Source organism: Ranitomeya imitator, chromosome 3, assembly GCF_032444005.1.
Source record: "Ranitomeya imitator isolate aRanImi1 chromosome 3, aRanImi1.pri, whole genome shotgun sequence".
NCBI classification, from domain to species: domain Eukaryota; kingdom Metazoa; phylum Chordata; class Amphibia; order Anura; family Dendrobatidae; genus Ranitomeya; species Ranitomeya imitator.
In genome coordinates, this window is record NC_091284.1 from 498,040,917 (window position 1) to 498,068,246 (window position 27,330).

The 27,330-nt window shown below is 44.4% G+C and overlaps 1 protein-coding gene across 1 annotated transcript in view; it reads right to left on the minus strand.

The window, feature by feature from the left end:
• TAB3 (TGF-beta activated kinase 1 (MAP3K7) binding protein 3) overlaps positions 1-27,330 on the minus strand; it is a 79,658-nt gene that overhangs the window by 13,312 nt on the left and 39,016 nt on the right. Inside the window, exons 3-5 of the mRNA XM_069757651.1 lie at positions 14,923-16,309; positions 8,750-8,910; positions 424-517 (exon numbers count right to left, since the gene is read on the minus strand). Coding sequence (XP_069613752.1) covers positions 424-517; positions 8,750-8,910; positions 14,923-16,309 — 1,642 coding nt within the window. The remainder of the gene's footprint in view (positions 1-423; positions 518-8,749; positions 8,911-14,922; positions 16,310-27,330) is intronic.

Genomic DNA, 27,330 nt, shown 5'->3' on the forward strand with positions numbered 1-27,330 from the left:
CTTCCGAGTTAGTAATAAGTGGCCATTTTAACAGCTTTGGGCGTAATCCTCTTTAATTGTATACACATATTGTACACCCTGGTCATCCTAAACTAATCTTTTAACTTGCGGGTAACAGCAAGCGAGAAAAAGATTATACAAAGAGATGGAAGCTTTCGCAGAAGGGCCTTGGAGATCACTTCAATATCAACTACACTTCAAGTAAAACAAGTCTATGAAACACAGGATATTACCAGATTTAACGTGAAGACAGTACTTAAGGGATAATCACGACAAATTTCCTGCAGCTTTTTTGAAAATTAATTTTTCTTTGACATACATTTAAAAAAAAAAAAAAAAAAAAACAACTTAAAACCACAAGTTTTGTTGACTCAAACACATGTATGTCCCAATTACTCCCACGTATGAGCTCTTTCACGTTACCTCTGGACTGCAGCACGTCAACTTCTTTCAGTGTACAGTCTATATTTATTTGGAGCTGCCTATTCAGGCTCCTCAGTCTGGTCATTTCTTCTGGCTGAGAGGATGGATAACAACATAAGTACAGCAAGTGGGAAGAAACAAAGCAGAGGTAACAAACAGTGATGAGCGAACATGCTCCTACAGGGTGTTATCCCGGCATGCTCGAATAATGTGGCTGCACGTCCCGCCACTATTAGGCCATCCCTGCACACGTCCAACAGCTGCAGGGAATCCAACATATTTTTCGAGCACGTCGAAGAGACTTGGCACACGAGCATGCTGGGAACACTCCATATTCGAGCACATTCGCTCATCTCTAACAACTAACCTCTTAATGAGCACCCCATCATGCTTTTAGGGCAGATGCTATGGAGAATGTCAGAAGCACAGCCTTTATATTTTGGGGCTACAGAAGTCTACACAGCGGTGTGTTGCACATTCCAGATTCTCTATTGCCTGAGGCTGATCACTGGGCAATGATGGGAGGCCAAGAAAGTCTGATCATTTAACCCTTTAAGTGCCACAATGAAATACCTATAGGGGACAACTCTCTTGTCTGGATACAAACCCCAGATTAATCTTCTCTTAACCTGTATTTTCTCTAAAGTAAACAATCTGAAACCCAATGGCAGGGCTCCCCAACCTATAGCTCGGGAGCCACATGTGGCTCGCGGCCCCATGAATTATGGCTCGCGACTGTCTGTCAGCTTGATGCATTAGGTCCAGGTCTAGCAAACAGGTGTGAAAAACACATCTCAAAATGGTGAATTTTGTGAGTAGCCCTGCACAGAATTGCAGATATGGATGCACATTTACTGGTCTTAGGGGTTTAGAGATGTTTTAGGTATGATACGCTGGAGGTTTGTACTACCTGTTAGAGGAGGTGCTCAAAGCTGGATGTGACAGTGTGTTGGGAGAATACTGAATGGGGGTATTGTGGGAACCTCTGGATCTCAGTGTACTGCTCTAGAGTGATTTCTGTGGAAAAGCTTTGGTTATCATTATACCTGTAATTGGGGGCTTTGGTTGACACTACTTTGAAGGGGGTGGGAGCTGGATGTGGCTCGCGACCCTCTCTCTAAGCTGAATGTGGCTCTCAAGGTCAGAAAGGTTGGGGACCACTGCCCAATGGCATAATTGCAGCTTATTTAGCAACCCTAATACAACTACACTGACTAAAGAGAAGATCTTAAAAAAAAAAAAAAAAAGTGTGCTTGGAGTAGGGGGAGGGAGCAGGTTGGGGTTCTCAGGATGCAGCTATTTAAACCTTCCAACACCCCCTTTCTGCAAAGCAATTAATGCCATATTCCTGCTATCTTATGGAATATTAAACTTAATTGTGTGGTTAAGACTACATTCCCACAATGAGCTTTTGGTGAGCTTTTGATGTCGCAGATTTTCTGCACCATTTTGGCACATATTAAAGTGAACCTGTCAGCAGGATTGTGCACAGTAACATACAGTGTCAGATCGGCACCGTTATACTGATTACAATGATACCTTGGTTGATGAAATCTGTCTTGTGGTTCTAGTTTAACCCCTTAAGTCCTGAGGGTGGTTTGCACGTTAATGACCGGGCCAATTTTTACAATTCTGACCACTGTCCCTTTAGGAGGTTATAACTCTGGAACGCTTCAACGGATCCCAGTGATTCTGACACTGTTTTCTCGGGACATATTGTACTTCATGATAGTGGTAAAAATTCTTTGATAGTACCTGCGTTTGTTTGTGAAAAAAATGGAAATTTGGCGAAAATTATGAAAATTTCACAATTTTCCAACTTTGAATTTTTATGCAATTAAATCACAGAGATATGTCACACAAAATACTTAATAAGTAACATTTCCCACATGTCTACTTTACATCAGCACAATTTTGGAACCAAAATTTTTTTTTGTTAAGGAGTTATAAGGGTTAAAAGTTGACCAGCAATTTCTCATTTTTACAACACCATTTTTTTTTTTTAGGGACCACATCTCATTTGAAGTCATTTTGAGGGGTCTATATGATAGAAAATACCCAAGTGTGACACTATTCTAAAAAAAGTGATACCATTTTGGAAAGTAGACCCCCTAAGGAACTTATCTAGAGGTGTGGTGAGCACTTTGACCCACCAAGTGCTTCACAGAAGTTTATAATGCAGAACCGTAAAAATAAAAAATCATATTTTTTCACAAAAATTATCTTTTCGCCCCCAATTTTTTATTTTCCCAAGGGTAAGAGAAGAAATTGGACCCCAAAAGTTGTTGTACAATTTGTCCTGAGTACGCTGATACCCCATATGTGGGGGTAAACCACTGTTTGAGTGCATGGGAGAGCTCAGAAGGGAAGGAGCGCCGTTTGACTTTTCAATGCAAAAATTGACAGGAATTGAGATCGGACGCCATGTTGCTTTTGGAAAGCCACTGATGTGCCTAAACATTGAAACCCCCCACAAGTGACACCATTTTGGAAAGTAGACCCCCTAAGGAATTTATCTAGATGTGTTTTGAGCGCTTTGACCCACCAAGGGCTTCACAGAAGTTTATAATGCAGAGCCGTAAAAATAAAACAAAAATTTTTTCCCACAAAAATTATTTTTTAGCCCCCAGTTTTGTATTTTCCAGAGGGTAAGAGGAGAAATTCGACCCCAAAAGTTGTTGTCCAATTTGTCCTGAGTGCGCTGATACCCCATATGTGGGGGGGAACCACCGTTAGGCCGCATGGGAGGGCTCGGAAGGGAAGGAGCGCCATTTGGAATGCAGACTTAGATGGAATGGTCTGCAGGTGTCACATTGCGTTTGCAGAGCCCCTAATGTACCTAAACAGTAGAAACCCCCCACAAGTGACTCCATATTGGAAACTAGACCCCCCAGGGAACTCATCTAGATGTGTTGTGAGAACTTTGAACCCCCAAGTGTTTCACTACAGTTTATAACGCAGAGTCTTGGAAATAAAAAATCTTTTCCCACAAAAAATATTTTGTAGCCCCCAGTTTTGTATTTTCCCAAGGGTAACAGGAGAAATTGGACCCCAAGTTGTTGTCCTATTTGTCCTGAGTACAGTGATACCCCATATGTTGGGGTAAACCCCTGTTTGGGCACACGGGAGATCTCGGAAGGGAAGAAGCACTGTTTTACTTTTTCAACGCAGAATTGGCTGGAATTGAGATCGGACGCCATGTCGCGTTTGGAGAGCCCCTGATGTGCCTAAACAGTGGAAACCCCCCAATTATAACTGAAACCCTAATCCAAACACACCCCTAACCCTAATCCCAACAGTAACCCTAACTACACCTCTAACCCTGACACACCCCTAACCCTAATCCCAACCCTATTCCCAACTGTAAATGTAATCTAAACCCTAACCGTAACTTTAGCCCCAACCCTAACTGTGGCCCTAACCCTAGCCCTAACCCTAACCCCAACCCCAACCCTAACCCTAGCCCTAATGGGAAAATGGAAATAAATACATTTTTTAAATTTTTCCCTAACTAGGGGGGTGATGAAGGGGGGTTTGATTTACTTTTATAGCGGGTTTTTTAGCGGATTTTTATGATTGGCAGCCGTCACACACTGAAAGACGCTTTTTATTGCAAAAAAAATATTTTTTGCGTTACCACATTTTGAGAGCTATAATTTTTCCATATTTTGGTCCACAGTCATGTGAGGTCTTGTTTTTTGCGGGACGAGTTGACGTTTTTATTGATAACATTTTCGGGCACGTGACATTTTTAGATCGCTTTTTATTACGATTTTTGTGAGGCAGAATGACCAAAAACCAGCTATTCATGAATTTCTTTTGGGGGAGGCGTTTATACCGTTCCGCGTTTGGTAAAATTGATAAAGCAGTTTTATTCATCGGGTCAGTACGATTACAGCGATACCTCATTTAAATCATTTTTTTATGTTTTGGCGCTTTTATACGATAAAAACTATTTTATAGAAAAAATAATTATTTTTGCATCGCTTTATTCTCAGGACTATAACTTTTTTATTTTTTCGCTGATGATGCTGTATGGCGGCTCGTTTTTTGCAGGACAAGATGACGCTTTCAGCCGTACCATGGTTATTTAGATCTGTCTTTTTGATCTTGTTATTCCACTTTTTGTTCGGCGGTATGATAATAAAGCGTTGTTTTTTGCCTCTTTTTTTTTTTTTTTCTTACGGTGTTTACTGAAGGGGTTAACTAGTGGGCCAGTTTTATAGGTCGGGTCGTTACGGACGCGGCGATACTAAATATGTGTACTTTTATTGTTTTTTTTATTATTTAGATAAAGAAATGTATTTATGGGAATAATATTTTTTTTTTTTCATTATTTAGGAATATTTTTTTTTATTTTTTTTTTACACATTTGCAAATTTTTTTTGTTACTTTTTTACATTGTCCCAGGGGGGGGACAGTACAGATCGGTGATCTGCCAGTTTGCACAGCACTCTGACAGATCACCGATCTGTCTGAGAGCAGTGCAGCGTTACCAAGTGCCTGGTCTGAGCAGCCACTTGGTAAGCCACCTCCTCCCTCCCTGCAGGACCCGGATGCTGCGGCCATCTTGGATCTGGGTCCAGCAAGGAGGTAGGAGACCCTCGCAGCAACGCGATCACATCGCGTTGCTGTGGGGGGCTCAGGGAAGCCCGCAGGGAGCCCCCTCCCTGCGCGATGCTTCCCTATACCGCCGGCACATTGCGATCATGTTTGATCGCGGTGTGCCGGGGGTTAATGTGCCGGGGGCGGTCCGTGACCGCTCCTGGCACATAGTGCCGGATGTCAGCTGCGATAGGCAGCTGACACCCGGCCGCGCTACCCCCGTGAGCGCGGCCGATCGCCTATGACGTACTATCCCGTCGGTGGGAATTAAAGCCCACCCCACCTCGACGGGATAGGACGTCATATGGGATTAAGGTGTTAATCTCTATTTTCAGTTTTGAGTTAATGATATGCTCATGCCCCGGGCAGGGCCGTGTGGGGGAGGGGGGGGGGTCTTCATGTGGTGCTCTGATTAGCTATTCATAATGCAGACTGCTGACAGGTCACTGATCCCTCACTGACCTGCCCCCTAGATAATGAATACCTGCACATACTGAAGAAAAAAAACCCTTCTGCAGGCAGGTGCAGGCCGGCTGTGCTGCAGCATAATCGCATGTTTAGTGTCCCAATAATAAATGTGCTTGATGTTATTAAAGGGAACCTGTCACCCCCAAAATCGAAGATGAGCTAAGCCCACCGGCATCAGGGGCTTATCTACAGCATTCTGTAATGCTGTAGATAAGCCCCCGATGTATCCTGAAAGATGAGAAAAAGAGGTTAGATTATACTCACCTGGGCGGGCGGTCCGATGGCCGTCGCGGTCCTTGGCCTCCCGTCTTCTTACGATGGCGTCCTCTTGTCTTCACGCTGCGGCTCCGGCGCAGGCATACTTTGTCTGCCCTGTTGAGGCCTCTCTGACCTTTCTCGGCGCCTGCGCACTGCAGTACTTTGCTCTACCCTCAACAGGGCAGATAAAGTACGCCTGCGCCGGAGCGTGAAGACAAGAAGAGGACGTCATCGTAAGAAGATGGGAAGCGCTGGACTGGACCGTGACGCCCATCGGACAGGACCGCAGCGGGACCACTCCTGGGTGAGTATAATATAACCTCTTTTTCATCTTCCAGGATACATCGGGGGCTTATCTGCAGCATTACAGAATGCTGTACATAAGCCCCCGATGCCGGTGGGCTTAGCTCACCTTTGATTTTGGGGGTGACAGGTTCCCTTTAAGATAGAAAAAAAATCAATTTTAAAATGGCGCCCGAGCAGTAGCCGCTATGTAGCAGTGTATATAGGTGATCAGATAGCTGCCACTGCGCATGCGCTGGCGGCATCTTGCTGGAGAAGAAAAAAATATTTCCTCCTCCAAGATAACGTCGCCGGCACATGCGCAGTGGCAGCTATAAGATCGCAGCTATATACACTGATAGCTGCTAGTGTGTGGGCGCCATTTAAAATTTTTTTTTCTATCTTACTAACATCAAGCACAGTCCTTATCAGGACAGTAAACGCGATTATGATGCAGCACATGTGTCACGGCCGGCACCTGCCTGCAGAAGGTTTTTTTTTTTAGCAGTATGTACATATATTCATTATGTAAACTAGGGGGCAGGTCAGTGAGTGATCAGTGACCTGTCAGCAGTCTGCATTATGAATATATAATCAGAGCACCACATACACCACAGCACCGCCTTAGGGCAAGAGAATCTCATTAACACAAAACTGAAAATAAAGATTAAGAAACAACCACAAGACGGCTTTAATCACCAAGGTATCATTTTATTCAGTATAACGGTGCCCACCTGACATTGTCTGTAGTTTACTATGCACAATCCTGCTGACAGGTTCCGATTCGGTTACAGATTTTCATTGTTTTTTTAGTGCGTTTTTATCACTGCTTTTTTTTTCCCTTTGCTTGGTAGGTCATTTTTTAGGCTAGGTTCACATTGCGTTAGTGCAATCCGTTTAGCGGATACGCTAACGGATTGCGCTAACGCAATGTCCAAAAAGGGATTGCGTTCGGCAATCCCACTTGTGCAGATGCCCGATCTGCGCTAGCGAGGAACGGACCCTGAACGCTGCAAGCAGCGTTTGAGCTCCGTCCGAAACTAACGGCACATCGCAGATGCATGCCAAAAATGGCATACGTTTGCGATGCGTTAGGGATCAGTTAGCACATTGCAGTCAATGGGTGCACTAACGGATCCGTTACGTAGCGTTAATTGCGACAATTGCGCCATGTAACGGAGTCCGTTAGCGGACACCCACTAACGCAATGTGAACCTAGCCTTAAACAAAGCGGTTTTGTTTTCGATACTTTATCGGCTTTGACAGAACTTTATGGATATAGTTATATGCAGATTACATGCTGACGAAAATAGCTAAAAATGCATGTGCGTTTTTTTTTTACCTGTGGATTTTCTGCATCTACTACAAATCAATGGGAAAAATCAGCACATTATACTCCGCGTACCCGCAAGAGAAATTGACATGCTGCGGATTTGAAACATGCATCACAGGTTGATAAGATTTCTATAAATCCTATCCACTTTGCTGGAACTGTAAGCACGCAGCGTCAAAAACTCACCAAAAACTCAAGTGGGTGCACAGCCTAAAATAGCAAATTAACTACGAAAATAAAAAGACACAAACAATTGTGGAACTCTTGATTCTTTTCCATTTTTCCTCAGAAATAAAATGTTAATATGTCAGTGACATATACCCTAAAATATCAAAATTGTAACATTCCTCCAAATCTAAAGAAAAATTATGGTGAAGGAGTGTGCACAATCACAGTTCTTTGAAATAAAGGTACCGTCACACTAATCTAGCGATCCGTGACGTTGCAGCGTCCTGGCTAGCGATATCGTTCAGTTTGACACATAGCAGCGATCAGAATCCTGCTGTGATGTGACGCCGATTCAGCGATGTCTTCGCTGGTAACCAGGGTAAACATCGGGTTACTAAGTACAGGGCCGCGCTTAGCAACCCGATGTTTACCCTGGTTACCATCCTAAAAGTAAAAAAAACAAACGCTTCATACTTACCTTCCGCTGTCTGTCCTCCGGCGCTGTGCTTTCCTGCACTCACTGTGAGCACAGCGGCCGGAAAGCAGAGCGGTGACGTCACCGCTCTGCTTTCCGGCCGCTGTGCTCACAGCCAGTACAGAGAAGCAGAGCGCCGGAGGACAGACAGCGGAAGGTAAGTATGAAGTGTTTGTTTTTTTTTACTTTTAGGATGGTAACCAGGGTAAACATCGGGTTACTAAGCGCGGCCCTGCGCTTAGTAACCCGATGTTTACCCTGGTTACCGGCATCGTTGGTCGCTGGAGAGCTGTCTGTGTGACAGCTCTCCAGCGACCAAACAGCGACGCTGCAGCGATCCGGATCGTTGTCGGTATCGCTGCAGCGTCGCTTAGTGTGACGGTACCCTTACTTAGGAGATTGTACTCCCTGAATGTCATAATGGACCAGCCAAGGTCAGTGCTTTGGGCTACTGTGTACCTATGCAGTAGGAAACCGTGTCCTGTCTCCTCAGTCTTCTCCGGTATGGAGTCAGCGCTGTAGGATCACATGTGATTCTACAGCAGTGACCCTTGAAATGGCTACACGGGCCATGGAGGCGGAGAAGGCCACTGTGTTCCTAGTGCACAGATGTGAGCAGCCCACAGCGTGGCCAGTGTCTAGCCCATACTTATGACTTCAAGTAGAATCTGCTACGCAATGTATCTAGAAGAACCATTTTAGAGGCTTATATGATGGAAGCATGGCAGACAGCTTACGGTTGGGATTGCTGTAGTACAGCTCACTCTCCTCAGGCGTCTTTGCATCAGATCGTGCTCCATTCCATTCACTTCAGCCTTCAACATCTCCAGGTTGTCTTTTTCAAGTTTTAGTTCCTTTGCAAGTCTTTCCATTCTTGCACGCTGGTGCAACAATAAGGCTATGTATAAGAACACCAGACTGTATTATTCCAGGTTTTTCAGGAGTCAATAGTCAGCCTCACACTGTCAAACCTTCTAGTACTATTCTAGGCTCTCCACCTGACAGTAAATTTAAGAACCTGATTTTGGCGACATGCTAGAATGTAACTTACCGATGCCTGAGAGCTGCATTCCTTGATGTATATTGCATGAACTTCTAGTATTTTGTAAGTCTCTCGGAGTGAACAGAACCAGCATACAGCCCTTTATAGAACACTAATATTCCAACAAGACTTTAAATTGATGCTTTGTTCATACTGCCAGTATAGATGTGATATGTAATATAGGTGAACAAATTGGAAGGTGTGTTTTGCCGATTTAAAGTTAAAGGTGTTTTCTGGGCTACAACTAGATGTCTGCAGTGCCTCTAAGGACAGTGTGCAATAGTCACATTCAGGACATCACTTCTGTCGTCTGCTCAAGCTGTCATCATGCAACCACAAATATGTCATTTCCATAGGTGTCGATCAGCGACTTTTCCCTACTTCTCCCAATGTTTAAGATGAGGAGAAACCAATCGGCACATTGTCGCCAACATGCAAATGGCATACTTGCGGACATGTGGCTGCAACTCGAGCAGGAACTCAGCCTGGAATCCTAACAGCATGCATATTACATGGTCAGGATTCTCCAGTGTCTCTAATGTAGTTTGACACCAGAAATTCACCGTAAGTTATATTTTCCTAAGGTTCGGCAGATATTTATGGCATACCCACAGTGTGCACTGTTGCCTCCGTAAATCCCATACAAGTGTGCATTCATCTCTCAATTCTGTCTGCACTCTATATATTACTGAACAGGATAGAACAAAGGGTACCGCATATAATAAATCACTAAAATGGATAAAAAATTCAAATACAATTTTAAGCAAACATGAGGATTTCTAGACAGCTATAAAGGTTCATCTTGGACAACCACTTTAAATCGAGTTTTCACTGTGCGTTCTTAAAGAGTCTGTGCTGCTGGTACCAAAACAACAGCCTTAATCTAAACTTAAATGCAATCTTCACACGTTGCATTTTTGATGCATTTTTTCCCGCAGGCAAAACCTGCTCTCTTGGCAGTAAAGCAGCAATGCTAAAAAAGCAGATTTTGCTGGGTGCTGCGTTTTTATTGCAGCATCAGGGTACATTTGTCTCTTGTGCTGGTAAAGTTTAGTGCACAAAAAAAATAATCTGATCTAGCCTCATCAGATTTTGGAGTGTTTTTTGCACTACCCATTGCTTGCAAGGGGTGAAAAACGCTGAAAGAAGCGACATGCTGCATTTTGCAAATGCACAGCTCTTTGACAAAACAAGTCAGGGAAAAAACAAACAAAAAAAAAAACACGTGTGCGCATGAGAGTTCTGAAATCTGACTTTGCTGGAACTGTAAAACGCAGCAGAAAATTTGCATAAAAAAAGTGCGGAAAAAAAATGCAAAGTGTGAACATATGCTAAAAGTGAACAAATCTCCGCCCGAGGCGTGTGCCTCCCAGCTGGACATTACAGGCCTCTCCATGGTCACTAACTTTCCCAGCCAATACTACAAATGCACAGTAGTCCTCTGTCCTCCATATGCATGTACCGCTGCTCACTAGGAGATACCCTCTGGCGACTAAACACTATTTCAAACTTTACATTCAAAGAAAAATGCATTTTTGTCACTATTTGTTTAGCTGAAAACTGGTGACAAAATTGGGGAAGAAATAAATGACATATGAGCCCAATATTAATGTGACAAGTAGATTAGTCCCATTATGCATGTCTGTGAGGCTTCAGTTTAGCATTACAAGGTATACAGAGGTATATAACAGTTTAGCACACCTTATTTCCATAAGCAGCAAAGACTGTACTTACACATACCTTCTAAGCCCAGAGAAAGTAGCCCGCCATGCATATGCAATTCATATTTATTGTTCAGCATTAGAAGCATAATCCCACATGGATTAAGGATTAGGCACAGTGCACACTTCTGACCTGCTAGCAACACAATCAGGGCACACTTCCCACCACTGAAACATTACAGCCAGAGCCGATGCTGTTATTCGGCCTTTAAAAAGGGGCTGCGCTCGGTGCATCACGGCGGGGCAATATATACACCTTGTCATCTGCTTGTTTCCATATATCTCCACCCTTCATAAAGAGAAGTGGGTGGGGTGCAGATTCAGGGGAAATGACTGGCCACACCGCTGGGCCTCAAGGGGGTACTTTGTTTGACCAGTCATTCTGTTGCTGACAGAGTCCCTATAAGCCCACGTTCCCACCTGCTTGGTTTCCATCTATGCCCTTTTCTGACTATGAAGCCAGAGATATCAGAGTAGAGGAAAAACAACGAGATGAGAAGGTGCACATAAATGACTGGCCCTGCCATGTTGCATCGAGCGCCTGTACCTTGTCAGCACAGACTGACTGTTCAGAATCCCTTTAAAAAGGGAACTGGTCACCTCAAGAAAAGTGATTTCCCGAAGATATAGGGTTAATCTGCAGGTAACTAGTGTAGCTGGGTTACTGGAGCAGCAGTAATTCATACTTTACCCTCCTGGCAGTCACTATTCCGTGAGCGTTTTGGAATCACACTTACTGACAGCCTGCTCTACAGAGTGTGTGTAGCGTGTTTAGAGCTGGCTGCCAAAGTGTCGAGGAGCGATTACAACTGCACTCACTGAATACAGAGCAGTGACCTTAAAGGGAAGGTGCCACCAGTTGTCTTGTATTTTGTTTTTTTGTGAAATTAAGCTTAAAATAGTAATTAAAATGTATTAATGCAATGTTTGCACTGTTTGCAAACATTTCTATATGAAAAATATATATTTTTCTACAAATATACATATTTACCACTAGGGGGAGCATTTTCCGTTTTAGACCTCAAGCAGCTATAGTAAGATTTACCAGCAGCAAAATTGGGGCAGTAACTGCTGACATCACCATTTCCCTCCCCTTTTGGGTGGTCTAATATCCCTGGGGCAGAATGAAGAGCAGCATCACAGGGAAGCACCTGCCACCATTTTGTGTGTAGAGAATACGAAAGGCTAGCACTCGACTATTCAGGATGTGACGGTGCAAGTGAACGGAACCATAAGTCCCACGCAATATACAGATATATAATCACTGCACTCGTACTATGAAAATGCTTGCTGCAGGTGAAAAAATTATTGAAACCAGTGTTGCAGTAAAAAACAGTGGTGATGCGATAGGCATAAATGACGTTTCGGCCAGCTCGTGGCCTTGATCACAGTATCGCCTAGTAGGAAAATTCCGTGTTTACTGCTGCACTACAGTGTTGCTAAGCGTATCAGCCAGAGAATGCGTACGGTAGTCTTGCCAATCTATGTTTCTACTGCTCCTCATACAGATATAGAAAATTAATTGATGCTGTACCATGGAGCATACATATAGTTGTGGCAGTTTAGTGCTCCTAATGTATAAAGTGTACCGGGCCGGTCGGCGTAGTATGGAGCGCACATATGGGGCTGGCGATTTAATTGTAGTACTATTCAAGCTATAATACACCGGATGTCCCCAGTATGTGGATGGTGCATAGGGATATAGCTGCCAGTATGTAGATTCCGTCCCAATACAACTGTATAGATCCTGTGTTCTGTATGCAATGAGAGCAGTAGTGTACATAGATTTAGATCCGTAGACCGCTGGTAGCGTTTGTGGTAGGGGGGGCCGGCGTTGGTGGCCAAGTGGTGGATGCAGACACACACCGGGTCTTTGCAGAGGAGCGGCAAAGACCCGGTGTGTGTCTGCATCCACCACTTGGCCACCAACGCCGGTCCCCCCTACCACAAACGCTACCAGCGGTCTACGGATCTAAATCTATGTACACTACTGCTCTCATTGCATACAGAACACAGGATCTATACAGTTGTATTGGGACGGAATCTACATACTGGCAGCTATATCCCTATGCACCATCCACATACTGGGGACATCCGGTGTATTATAGCTTGAATAGTACTACAATTAAATCGCCAGCCCCATATGTGCGCTCCATACTACGCCGACCGGCCCGGTACACTTTATACATTAGGAGCACTAAACTGCCACAACTATATGTATGCTCCATGGTACAGCATCAATTAATTTTCTATATCTGTATGAGGAGCAGTAGAAACATAGATTGGCAAGACTACCGTACGCATTCTCTGGCTGATACGCTTAGCAACACTGTAGTGCAGCAGTAAACACGGAATTTTCCTACTAGGCGATACTGTGATCAAGGCCACGAGCTGGCCGAAACGTCATTTATGCCTATCGCATCACCACTGTTTTTTACTGCAACACTGGTTTCAATAAACTTTTTCACCTGCAACAAGCATTTTCATAGTACGAGTGCAGTGATTATATATCTGTACCATTTTGTGTGTGACTGCCCTGTGACCTGCTATCACCAGCAGTTACTGCATCAGAGGCACAGCTTGTTTACAGAGGAGCAGAACACAGTGGGCTCAGCAGCATTTTTGTGAATAACATTCTTGCCATCCCCCTTCCCCCACCTTAATCCCTGTCCTGTCAGCTGCCCTTCCTGCTCTCTCTCCAGGTGTCACCTCCCTCTCTGCATGCTGTGAGTGCAGCTTACTGGAGATGACAGGGACTGTGTGTGAGGGGGAGGAGGAGACAGAGCAGGAGAAGCACACAGGGCAGCGTGTGAGGAGCAGAGGATGTGTGCCTGCTTGGAGTACAGAGGAGCAGTGAGGGCTTCTTCTGTCCTGCGATAGAGAGCACAGGGCTATAATAAAATGGCAGCTAGTCACACCTACAGCAGTGAGTTGTGCAGCCCACAGAGGTGTGCCCAGCTCACTGCTAATGCTGATGCAATGTTTCAGATAGGAGATAATAGACCGGTGCTGACCCTATGTCCATGGGGTGCCGTAATCTGACACTGATAGTGCCCTGCTACTGCTGCAAAACCAAGATGTCAGCCCCCAGTGCATTCTTTAAACTCATATAACACATGAAATCTGTTTCACATGCATTTCAAACTTGCTTATAGCAGCATGTTATGCTACATTACAGTGATTTATTAATGACCTACAAACGCGGTACCTTCCCTTCAATCCCTCCCTCTACTGCACCAATGAAGGGAAGAGAGTGGCTACTGTGAGAATAACACTATTTTTCCCTGTAGCTGCTTTAGTAAGCAGTTATTAAACTGAAGATTAACCCTATATCTGGAAGTGTTTCTCGAGGCAATAGGATCCCTTTAGGACAGGGGTCTCAAATGGCTGCATATTTTCACTAAGCTATCAGAGTGAATATTCAGTCTATGGGAACAGTAAAGTCTGCAGCTAATCAGCAGGCACTGATTGTTGTGTCACGACTGTTGCAGACATCATCACATGTTCAGTCTAAAACAGAAATCGCAGGAACCGCGCCGCTGGAGCAGGCAACTATTGACTGCTTTAATTTCCTATGAGGCAGTGATGTGATGAAGCAGGAGTTGGGTAGTAGTGGACAAGCACTTCAATATGACACCTGCTGTCTTATACAAATGCATTTTTGCTCTTCAACTTAATTTGTGCCCTTCGTGAGTAAAATGTCATATGACCCTTAAGTTAAGGTCTAAAATGTTGAGCATTAGTCTTAAAGGGAGAAGACAGCCAAGGGCCACATCAGACATAGAGAAGAGTTAGACGGCCGTATAACAGACAGGGATCGCAACGCAATGTTCAGACTGGCCGCCGGCTCTCCCGACCAGAGTGTGTGACAGCTGCATAGAAATACATGCCGTCATGCTCCTGTCGGGAGTTTGAGCATTGCGTTGCAATCCTCGTCAGAGTTATACGGCCGTCTGACTCTTCCCTAGGTTTAGTCTTTCAATATAGTCTAAAGCGATACAGCATTTCAAAGTAAAATATACCAAAATGTAATTGTGCAGCAAGGCTCCGATTCATGCAGCTCATGGTTCTCTTTAACAAAAGCTAAGTGAATTTATAGTAACTATTAATTCCTTACTTACTTACTAAAACAGAAAGAAAAAGTTACCTTGTGTATAGGCGTAATCATCCGAGCCCGAACTTGAATTTCTGTGGTATTTCGGAATACCTTTTTCGATACCAGGTATTGGCATTAATGAAATAGGCTGTATTGGTTCTGGAGCTCCTGGATGATGCTCTTGGTCCACAATGTTTAAAAGATTTTCCGTAGGAGCCCGTGCAACAGTAATTTTTAAAAAAGCTGGGTTAGATGGGGACATCAGTACACGTTGTGAAGGGGTTGGAGAGCCAGAGGTGGCTGGTGGTTGTGTGTATGTAATATACAATGGGTTAACACCATAAGGAGTCTTTGGCTGGCCAGGCAAAGCTCTTGATGGGGACCCTGACCGTGCATTTGAGGCATATGCAGAGTGATGACTCCTCTGGGAAGACTGATTATTTATTGGTGAAGGACTTCTATTCATTGCGGTTCCAGGTCTTTGTGGTGACTCCACTGTGATTTCTATCTTGTTCATGGGAGACTTATTTATGCCAGATCCATAGGGAAGATAGGATAAGCTAGGTTGCTTTGGATATGGAGGTGGAGCTTGCTGAAAAGAATGAGGTGATGCTGATGGACTAGGAGGCAAAAACACATGTGATGTCTGGTGGCCCAATGCATTGGGCTGCACTTGATGCTGGGGAGAGCCATAAGGAGACGTGCACTTAGATGTGGGAGGGGAACAGAAAGAAGGCTGTGGAATCGGTGACTGCTTTGGAGAATACTGTGTAGGTTGATAACCTTGAGAATACAAAGGAAGAGGACATGGACTATAGTTAGGCATAGGAACGGAAGGAGATTGTGCCCAAGGAGAGTTCTGTGGGGTCTGCCTGCCTGGAGAATTTTGTGTCGACTGCCTTATGTATATAGAATTCGGAGTCCCATAAGGATTGTTCTGAACTTGAGGAACAATTTGTAAAGCTCTTGGCACGTTGTGAGCTGCAGGTATATTTTGTGACACTGTTACGGTAATAGGATTTGGACTGTAGCGAGGTAAGTGCATGTATGTTGGCAGCGACGCTTGCATAGATGAATTTACACCTTGCTGCTGAAGAGGGGGTGGAGTTGGTGAGTTTCGACTCTGGTCATTCAAGAAAAACGGATTAAAATTTTGTGCCACAATTGCTGGCGCCGAATGGGGCTCCACCAAACAGATAAACTTGCCAGAAGCGCGCTGTGGGTCAATGTGCCCATCACTTGAACTATGAACCAGAGGTCTTCCATTCATTGGTGTTCCATCTCCTCCCTGGAAATTGCTGCCTGAATGAATACCAAGATTGATGTGCAAAAGATTGCCATTCGTTCTACTGTCCTCAGGGTTGTGCCCCTCCATGTAAAGGTATTTGCAGCTTTCTTTACTCAGAGCTCTGCAGCAAGCTTCAATGTTACCATTGTTCTTTAATTTGATAGAGAAAAAAATAAATCAGAATTAGAAATGGCTAAAGCCAGATTCAGCACACGCTTTCAGTAGAGAATGTTCGATGTGAATATTTTTCTGCCCAATGATGACAGAAGTATTCTAGGAGTGATACCTTTATTGGCTAACCAGAAAATAATATGTTTGCAAGCTTTCAGAGCACAGTGGCTCCTTCTTCAGGCATGATTACAAATAGATTAATAAGAAACAAGCACAGCATCTAAAGAATACTACAGTAGGACATTTGTTAGGGGGTGGGAAGTGTGATGAGTCCATAGATAAGCCAAGGTAATCAAATTAGGCATTTTCTTACAAATGGAGAGGCAGTGGGAATAATGTTCTTAGTTATCTGGAGTATGTCAGGTGGAGGTGTGAATTGTATCCATGTAGGGACTCATAAATCCAGGTGTTAAATTGAGTCCTAGTGTCAACGAATTGAACATATTCATTAGTTTGTATTCCCAAATTTTTCTTTCCCTGTGGTTCTTAAAATTACCTTTTAGTATTAAAGGGAACCTGTCACCCCCAAAATCGATGGTGAGCTAAGCTCACCGTCATCAGGGGCTTATCTTCTGCATTCTGTAATGCTGTAGATAAGCCGCCAATGTTACCTGAAAGAGGAGAAAACGAGGTTATTTTCTGGTTAGCCAAGGTATCACTCCTAGAATACTTCTGTCATCATTGGGCAGAAAAGTATTCACATCGATTTTTCTGGCTAACACGGTACCACAATACAATTTATTATTGTACATCAGTAGAGAATGTTGAAATACATGCATTACTGCACACAAATGGACACAAATGGACTTTAACCATTTTATCAAAATGTAGATATTGAAACAATTCGTACAGAATGCAAGAATATTCAACAGGCTCGTATTTCCCGGTAGGCAAGAAGGTCTTTTTAAACCAGACATGTAATTTTTTTATCTTATTTTTACATTTTAACAGGTACAGTTCTCAAACTACATAAGGGCATGTTAAAGGGTTATTCCCACTATGGCAAATATAAAAAAAAACCTGACCAGCACCTCCAAAGAGAATAAGACAAGAGTGAACACATGTAAGCCATCACCAACTATTTAATGTAACCAAGAAAATACAGCTGCACTCTGAAATGCAATAATATGCAAACACCAAACATAAGGAATAGGAACTGCACTACTGCCATAGAAAATATGTTAAAAATTGAAGGTACTTAGGGTCTCAACAACAAGTTGTTCCTCTTTGTTGAGACCCTAACATTTTATGCTTCTCTCGGGGTGAAAGCCCACAATTTTAAGTTTTTAAAATAAAAATGCCTTAGACCAGACCTGGGCAAAGTGCGGCCCGAGACAGTCATGGGGCTGGAAACCAGGGGTCCACAGGCCGCACCGTGCCTGCCCTCTCGCTCTCTCCATCTGCGCTTACTGCGTAGTGGAGGAGGGGCCTCCGACCACTTCCTCTACTAATCGGCGTGTGAAACAGCTGATGCCCTGATGTCATTTCATCGCGTCAGCTGTGTACTGTGGATAGTCAGCGCACCGGAGACAGAGAGAGCAGCAGAGCACCGGGGAACGGAACCAAGGTGAGTATGTGGTGGTCTATATTTCCATATGAATGGGATGTTTGGGTGGAATGGGGAGGTTATTGGAGTGTGCAGCACATGAGGAGGCTATGGGGGCGTCATGCTGCACATGGGGAGGCTATGGGGGCGTCATGCTGCACATGGGGAGGCTATGGGGGCGTCATGCTGCACATGGGGAGGCTATGGGGGCATCATGCTGCACATGGGGAGGCTATGGGGGCGTCATGCTGCACATGGGGAGGCTATGGGGGCGTCATGCTGCACATGGGGAGGCTATGGGGGCGTCATGCTGCACATGGGGAGGCTATGGGGGCGTCATGCTGCACATGGGGAAGCCGTGTGGGGCTCATGCAGCACATATGGGGGAGGCAGTGTGGGGCTCATGCAGCATATATGGGGGAGGCCGTGTGGGGCTCATGCAGCACATATGGGGGAGGCAGTGTGGGGCTCATGCAGTATATATGTGGGAGGCAGTGTGGGGCTCATGCAGCACATATGGGGGAGGCAGTGGGGGGCTCATGCAGCATATATGTGGGAGGCAGTGTGGGGCTCATGCAGCACATATGGGGGAGGCAGTGTGGGGCTCATGCAGCACATATGGGGGAGGCAGTGTGGGGCTCATGCAGCACATAGGAGGGAGGCAGTGTGGGGCTCATGCAGCACATGGGGGGAGGCAGTGTGGGGCTCATGCAGCACATATGGGGGAGGCAGTGTGGGGTTCATGCAGCACATATGTGGGAGGCAGTGTGGGGCTCATGCAGCACATATGGGGGAGGCAGTGTGGGGCTCATGCAGCACATATGGGGGGAGGCCGTGTGGGGCTCATGCAGCACATATGGGGAAGCCGTGTGGGGCTCATGCAGCACATATGGGGGAGGCAGTGTGGGGCTCATGCAGCACATATGGGGGAGGCAGTGTGGGGCTCATGCAGCACATATGGGGGAGGCAGTGTGAGGCTCATGCAGCACATATGGGGGAGGCAGTGTGGGGCTCATGCAGCACATATGGGGGAGGCAGTGTGGGGCTCATGCAGCACTTATGGGGGAGGCAGTGTGGGGCTCATGCAGAACATATGGGGGGAGGCCGTGTGGGGCTCATGCAGCACATATGGGGGAGGCCGTGTGGGGCTCATGCAGCACATATGGGGGAGGCGTGTGGGGCTCATGCAGCACATATGGGGGAGGCTGTGTGGGGCTCATGCCGCATATGAGCAGCTGACTTCCATCAATTAGGCAGCGGAAAGTCAGCTGTCAATCAGCATGACACCAGTAGTCCTGCCCTGTCAACAGGAAAAGAAAAAGCTGCTCTGTTGATGTGATGTCAGCGAGGTCTGTTACCGCTCTTTGCTGGCAGAGAACAGAGCCAACACAACAAACAGGTGGGTAACAACTACCTGACTGTTAGTGCTTAGGCACTTTTTTTTTTTTCCTAAAACATCTGCTGTTCCAACAACAGAAGTCCGTAATGGCCAAGGTGCTTGGTGCTGGGGCCTCAGCTATTATGGAAACAGTTGACTGACATACCTTTAACAGGATGGTGCCATTTTTTTGTTTGTAAGTATTCTACATAATGCTGCACAATAAATATCAACAACATTAGGAATTGACCATTTTACCTTCTAACAATTTTTTAGGATGTGAGCATATGGTCCCTGTATTTCAGTGCCAAATTTCAAGTTGCTATCTTGCACTAGACCAATTATCCAAGTTTGCTGTTTTCAGTACTTCATTTTTTTATTGGCACCATTACTGTTTTTCCAATGCAACAAACAAAAACTTATTTGTGGGCTGTACCTGTACCGTAAATATGAATAACTTTCCTTGCCATCAGACTAATGAAGAAGCATGAATTAACTGCTAGCTATTGTTCTCCAAAGTGCCAGGAAATAATTAGATTTATGATAGTTAATTAGGGACACAAGAATCTTTTCTTCCAGATTAGAACCATGATAGACTTGACACTGCAGCAGCACCGTGAATTAGCAGGACATGCAGCAAGTGTGTTATTTCAATAACCGATAGTCTTCTCCATATTACAATGAACGCTATGCAGTACTGTGCAGAAAAGCAAAAAAGTAAGGCTAATCATTGAGGGGAAATACAGTATATAGGATAAGTAAAAAGAACAAGAAAAATTCTGGGCTAATTACTACATTTTTATAATGTGCCTATCTTAAGCTTCAAATAAGTAGTAATGAATTTCCTGCGGCCTACTATGGGTAAGAAGGCAACGTGTAACTTCAGGCTAAACTGAAAAATCAAAGATGACTAAACTAGATGAACTTGAACTACCATATAAATTATACAAACAAGATTTTGGTGGCTCTTATGAATACTATCTTTTAAAGGATAGCACCCAAGTTGAAAACACAGGAAACCCCATTAAAGGAGTTTTCAAACAAACAAAAGTACATTTTAATTAAAGGGGTTGGGTCACCATAACGAATACATTTAATTAACCCCTTCATGACCCAGCCTATTTTGACCTTAAAGACCTTGCCGTTTTTTGCAATTCTGACCAGTGTCCCTTTATGATGTAATAACTCAGGAACGCTTCAACGGATCCTAGCGGTTCTGAGATTGTTTTTTCGTGACATATTGGGCTTCATGTTAGTGGTAAACTTAGGTCAATAAATTCTGCGTTTATTTGTGATAAAAACGGAAATTTGCCGAAAATTTTGAAAATTTCGCAATTTTCACATTTTGAATTTTTATTCTGTTAAACCAGAGAGATATGTGACACAAAATAGTTAATAAATAACATTTCCCACATGTTTACTTTACATCAGCACAATTTTGGAAACAAAATTTTTTTTTGTTAGGAAGTTATAAGGGTTAAAATTTGACCAGCGATTTGTCATTTTTACAACGAAATTTACAAAACCATTTTTTTTAGGGACCACCTCACATTTGAAGTCAGTTTGAGGGGTCTATATGGCTGAAAATACCCAAAAGTGACACCATTCTAAAAACTGCACCCCTCAAGGTACTCAAAACCACATTCAAGAAGTTTATTAACCCTTCAGGTGCTTCACAGCAGCAGAAGCAACATGGAAGGAAAAAACGAACATTTAACTTTTTAGTCACAAAAATTATCTTTTAGCAACAATTTTTTTATTTTCCCAATGGTAAAAGGAGAAACTGAACCACGAAAGTTGTTGTCCAATTTGTCCTGAGTACGCTGATACCTCATATGTGGGGGTAAACCACTGTTTGGGCGCACGGCAGGGCTTGGAAGGGAAGGAGCGCCATTTGACTTTTTGAATCAAAAATTGGCTCCACTCTTTAGCGGACACCATGTCACGTTTGGAGAGCCCCCGTGTGCCTAAAAATTGGAGCTCCCCCACAAGTGACCCCATTTTGGAAACTAGACGCCCCAAGGAACTTATCTAGATGCATAATGAGCACTTTGAACCCCCAGGTGCTTCACAAATTGATCCGTACAAATGAAAAAAGTACTTTTTTTTCACAAAAAAATTCTTTTAGCCTCAAGTTTTTCATTTTCACATGGGCAACAGGATAAAATGGATCCTAAAATGTGTTGGGCAATTTCTCCTGAGTACACTGGTACCTCACATGTGGAGGTAAACCACTGTTTGGGCACATGGTAAGGCTCGGAAGGGAAGGAGCGCCATTTGACTTTTTGAATGAAAAATTATTTCCATCGTTAGCGGACACCATGTCGCGTTTGGATAGCTCCTGTGTGCCTAAACATTGGCGCTCCCCCACAAGTGACCCCATTTTGGAAACTAGACCCCCCAAGGAACTTATTTAGATGCCTAGTGAGCACTTTAAACCCTCAGGTGCTTCACAAATTGATCTGTAAAAATGAAAAAGTACTTTTTTTTTTCACAAAAAAATTCTTTTCGCCTCAATTTTTTCATTTTCACATGGGCAGTAGGATAAAATGGATCATAAAATTTGTTGGGCAATTTCTCCCGTGTACGCCGATACCTCATATGTGGGGGTAAACCACTGTTTGGGCACTCGGCAGGGCTCGGAAGGGAAGGCGCGCCATTTGACTTTTTGAATGGAAAATTAGCTCCAATTGTTAGCGGACACCATTTTGCGTTTGGAGAGCCCCTGTGTGCCTAAACATTGGAGCTCCCCCACAAGTGACCCCATTTTGGAAACTAGACCCCCCAAGGAACTTATCTAGATGCATATTGAGCACTTTAAACCCCCAGGTGCTTCACAGAAGTTTATAACGCAGAGCCATAAAAATAAAAAATAATTTTTCTTTCCTCAAAAATGATTTTTTAGCCTGGAATTTCCTATTTTGCCAAGGATAATAGGAGAAATTGGACCCCAAATATTGTTGTCCAGTTTGTCCTGAGTACACTGATACCCCATATGTGGAGGTAAACCACTGTTTGGGCGCACGGCAGGGCTCGGAAGGGATGGCACGCCATTTGGCTTTTTAAATGGAAAATTAGCTCCAATCATTAGCGGACACCATGTCACGTTTGGAGAGCCCCTGTGTGCCTAAACATTGGAGATCCCCCAGAAATGACCCCATTTTGGAAACTAGACCCCCAAAGGAACTAATCTAGATGTGTGGTGAGGACTTTGAACCCCCAAGTGCTTCACAGAAGTTTATAACGCAGAGCCATGAAAATAAAAAAAAAAAATTATTTTCTCAAAAATGATCTTTTAGCCTGCAATTTTTTATTTTCCCAAAGGTAACAGGAGAAATTTGACCCCAACAGTTGTTGTCCAGTTTCTCCTGAGTACGCTGATACCCCATATGTGGGGGTTAAATCACTGTTTGGGCACATGCCGGGGCTCGGAAGTGAAGTAGTGACGTTTTGAAATGCAGACTTTGATGGAATGCTCTGTGGGCGTCACGTTGCGTTTGCAGAGCCCCTGGTGTGCCTAAACAGTAGAAACCCCCCACAAGTGACCCCATTTTGGAAACTAGACCCCGAAAGGAACTTATCTAGATGTGTGGTGAGCACTTTGAACCCCCAAGTGCTTCATAGAAGTTTATAATGCAGAGCCGTTAAAATAATAAATACGTTTTCTTTCCTCAAAAATAATTATTTAGCCCAGAATTTTTTATTTTCCCAAGGGTAACAGGAGAAATTGGACCCCAATAGTTGTTGTCCAGTTTCTCCTGAGTACGCTGATACCCCATGTGTGGGGGTAAACCACTGTTTGGGCACACGTCGGGGCTCAGAAGGGAAGTAGTGACTTTTGAAATGCAGACTTTGATGGAATGGTCTGCGGGCGTCACATTGCGTTTGCAGAGCCCCTGGTGTGCCTAAACAGTAGAAACCCCCCACAAGTGACCACATTTTAGAAACTAGACCCCCAAGGAACTTATCTAGATATGTGGTGAGCACTTTGAACCCCCAAGTGCTTCACAGACGTTTACAACGCAGAGCCGTGAAAATAAAAAATCATTTTTCTTTCCTCAAAAATGATGTTTTAGCAAGCATTTTTTTAGATTCACAAGGGTAACAGGAGAAATTGGACCCCAGTAATTGTTGCGCAGTTTATCCTGAGTATGCTGGTACCCCATATGTGGGGGTAAACCACTGTTTGGGCACACGTCAGGACTCGGAAGTGAGGGAGCACCATTTGACTTTTTGAATACGAGATTGGCTGGAATCAATGGTGGCGCCATGTTGCGTTTGGAGACCCCTGATGTGCCTAAACAGTGGTAACCCTTCAATTCTACCTCCAACACTAACCCCAACACACCCCTAACCCTAATCCCAACTGTAGCCACAACCCTAATCACAACCCTAACCGCAACACACCCCTAACCACAACCCTAATTCCAACCCTAACCCTAAGGCTATGTGCCCACGTTGCGGATTCGTGTGAGATATTTCCGCACCATTTTTGAAAAATCCGCGGGTAAAAGGCACTATTTCCAGTGTTTTTTGTGCGGATTCCTATTGAGGAACAGGTGTAAAACGCCGCGGAATCCGCACAAAGAATTGACATGCTGCGGAAAATACAACGCAGCGTTTCCGCGCGGTATTTTCTGCACCATGGGCACAGCGGATTTGGTTTTTCATATGTTTACATGGTACTGTAAACCTGATGGAATACTGCTGCGAATCCGCAGCGGCCAATCCGCAGCCAAATCCGCACTGTGTGCACATAGCCTAATTCTAAAGGTATGTGCACACTGCGGAAAACGCTGCAGATCCGCAGCAGTTTCCCATGAGTTTACAGTTCAATGTAAACCTATGGGAAACAAAAATCGCTGTACACATGCTGCGGAAAAACTGCACGGAAACGCAGCGGTTTACATTCCGCAGCATGTCACTTCTTTGTGCGGATTCCGCAGCGGTTTTACAACTGCTCAAATAGAAAATCGCAATTGTAAAACCGCAGTGAAATGCGCAGAAAAAAACGTGGTAAATCCGCCATAAATCCGCAGCGGTTTAGCACTGCGGATTTATCAAATCCGCAGCGGAAAAATCCGCAGAGGACCAGAATACGTGTGCACATACCGAAACCCTAGCCATAACCCTACCCCTAACCCTAGCCCTACCCCTATTCTAACATTAGTGGAAAAAAAAAATTTCTTTATTTTTTTATTGTCCCTACCTATGTGGGTGACAAAGGGGGGGGGGGGGGGGGGTCATGTATTATTTTTTTTATTTTGATCACTGAGATAGATTATATCTCAGTGATCAAAATGCACTTTGGAACGAATCTGCCGGCCGGCAGATTCGGCGGGCGCACTGCGCATGCGCCCGCCATTTTGAAAGATGGCGGCGCCCGGGGAGAAGACGGACGGGACCCCGGCAGGATCGGTAAGTATGATGGGGTGGGTGGGGGACCACGTGGGGGGGGATCGGAGCACGGGGGGGGGGGGATCGGAGCGCGGCAGGCGTGGAACGGAGCACCGGGGGGGGTGGATCGGAGTGCAGGGGGGGTGATTGGAGCACGGGGGGGTGATTGGAGCACGGGGGGAGCGGACAAGAGCATGGGGGGGAGCGGAGCACTGGACGGAGGGGAGCCGGAGCAGTGTACCGGCCAGATCGGGGGGCTGGGGGGGGCACATTAGTATTTCCAGCCATGGCCGATGATATTTCAGCATCGGCCATGGCTGGATTGTAATATTTCACCCGTTATAATAGGTGAAATATTACAAATCGCTCTGATTGGCAGTTTCACTTTCAACAGCCAATCAGAGCGATCGTAGCCACGAGGGGGTGAAGCCACCCCCCCTGGGCTAAACTACCACTCCCCCTGTCCCTGCAGATCGGGTGAAATGGGAGTTAACCCCTTCACCCGATCTGCAGGGACGCGATCTTTCCATGACGCCACATAGGCGTCATGGGTCGGATTGGCACCGACTTTCATGACGCCTACGTGGCGTCATGGGTCGGGAAGGGGTTAAGCAGAAAAGGTGGAAATAAATGGTTTTGTAATTTACATTTATTAAAAATTATGCTCCATACAAAAAGTAACAAGCTTTCATCTTGTGAAGTATGCCCCCTGGCGTTATACCATTCCGTCCTCCCAGTGGCCGAGCATGCGCAGTTCTTGTCATCAGAGTTCTCCCCAACTCCCCACCCCAGTGTGCACAGCGCATGCTCCTGCGCTCCCCTCACATTGTTAGACCTATGTGAGGGGAGCGCAGCGAGCATGCGCTGTGCACACTGGGGGTGGAGATTTCGGGGGAACTCTTAGCCTAGGTTCACATTGCGTTAGTGCAGTCCGTTCAACGCATACGTTGATCGGACTGCGTTAACGCAAGTGCCGACTTTTGCACAGCGCTAGCGCAGATGGAGCTTCTGCTAGCTCCATCTGCGCTAGCAGTGACAGACCCGGAAACGCTGCAGCCCGCGTCTCGGGTCCGTCACTCAAATGACGGCACATCGCTAGCGCACGCCCATTGTGGGCGTGCGCTAGCGATGCGTCCGACATTGCAGTCTATGGCTGCGTTAACGGACTACGTTACACCGCGTTATGCGCGGGAGGACGGAATGAAATAACACCAGGGGCATACTTCACAAGACGAAAGTTTGTTACTTTTTGAATGGAGCATAATTTTTATTAAATGCAAATTTCAAAACCATTTATGTCCACCTTTTCTGCTTAGTTAAACGTATTCTTTATGGTGGCCCAATCCCTTTAACCCCCAGAGTTATTTTCATTTTTGAGTACTCGTTTTTTGCTCTCCTTCTTCCCAGAGCTATAACTTAACTTTTTCATTTTTTAGTCAATAAGGCCATGTGATGGCTTGTTTATTGCGGGACAATTTGTACTTTTGAACGACACCATTGGTTTTGCCATATAGTTTACTGGGAAATGGGAACAAAATTCAAAATGCAGTGAAATTGCAAAAAAAAAGTGCAATTCCACATTAGATTTTGCTTTGCTATTTTACCATTCCCGTCGTAGCCTAGAAAACAGGGAAAAAAATCCAAGCGCGGTGAAATTGCAAAAAAAAAAGTGCAGTTCCATAATTGTTTTTTGGTTTACTTTCTTTACGGTGTTCATTAAATGGGAAAACTGACCTGCCCTTAAGATTCTTCAGGTCATTATGAGTTCACTGACACCAAACATGTCTAGGTTCTTTTTAATCTAAGTGGTGAAAAAAAATCCAAACTTTGTTAAAAAAAAAAAAAAAAAAAAAATGGTGCCATTTTCCGATACCCGTAGCGTCCACATTTTTCGTGATCTGAGGTTGGGTGAGTGCTTATTTTCTTGTGTGTCAAGGTGACGTTTTTAATTATACAGTTTTGGTACAGATATAATCTTTTGATCGTCCGTTGTTGCATTTTAATGCAATGTCACGGTGCCCCCAAAAAATTTAATTCTGGCATTTTGACTTTTTTCCTCGTTACACAGTTTAGCGATCAGTTTAATTCTTTTTTTATATTAATAGATCGGGCGATTCTGAAAGCGGCGATACCAAATATGTGTAGGTTTGATTTTTTTTCTTTATTTTATTTTGAATGGGGAAAAAGGTGGGTAATTTTAACTTTAATTTTTTTTTTAAAAATATTTTTGAAAACATTTTTTTTTTACTTTTAAGATTCTTCAGTAGTATCCATGGGAGACTAGGAGCTGTCTTAACCCGATCACCTCTGCTATATACAGTTGCGTGAAAAAGTGTTTGCCCCCTTTCTGATTGCCTATTCTTTTGCATTTTTGTCACAGTTAAATGTTTCTGATTACCAAACAAATTTAATTATTAGACAAAGATAACACAAGTAAGCACAAAATGCTGTTTTTAAATGAAGGCTTCTATTATGAAGGGACAAAAAATCCAAATCTACAGGACCCGGTATGAAAAAGTGATTGTCCCCGAAACATAAAACTGTTGGGCCACCCTTAGCAGCAACAACTGCAATCAAGCATTTGCCAGTTATCGCAGTGAGTCTTTTACAACACTTTGTAGGAATTTTGGCCCACTCATTATTGCAGAATTGTTAGAATTCAGCCACATTGGAGGGTTT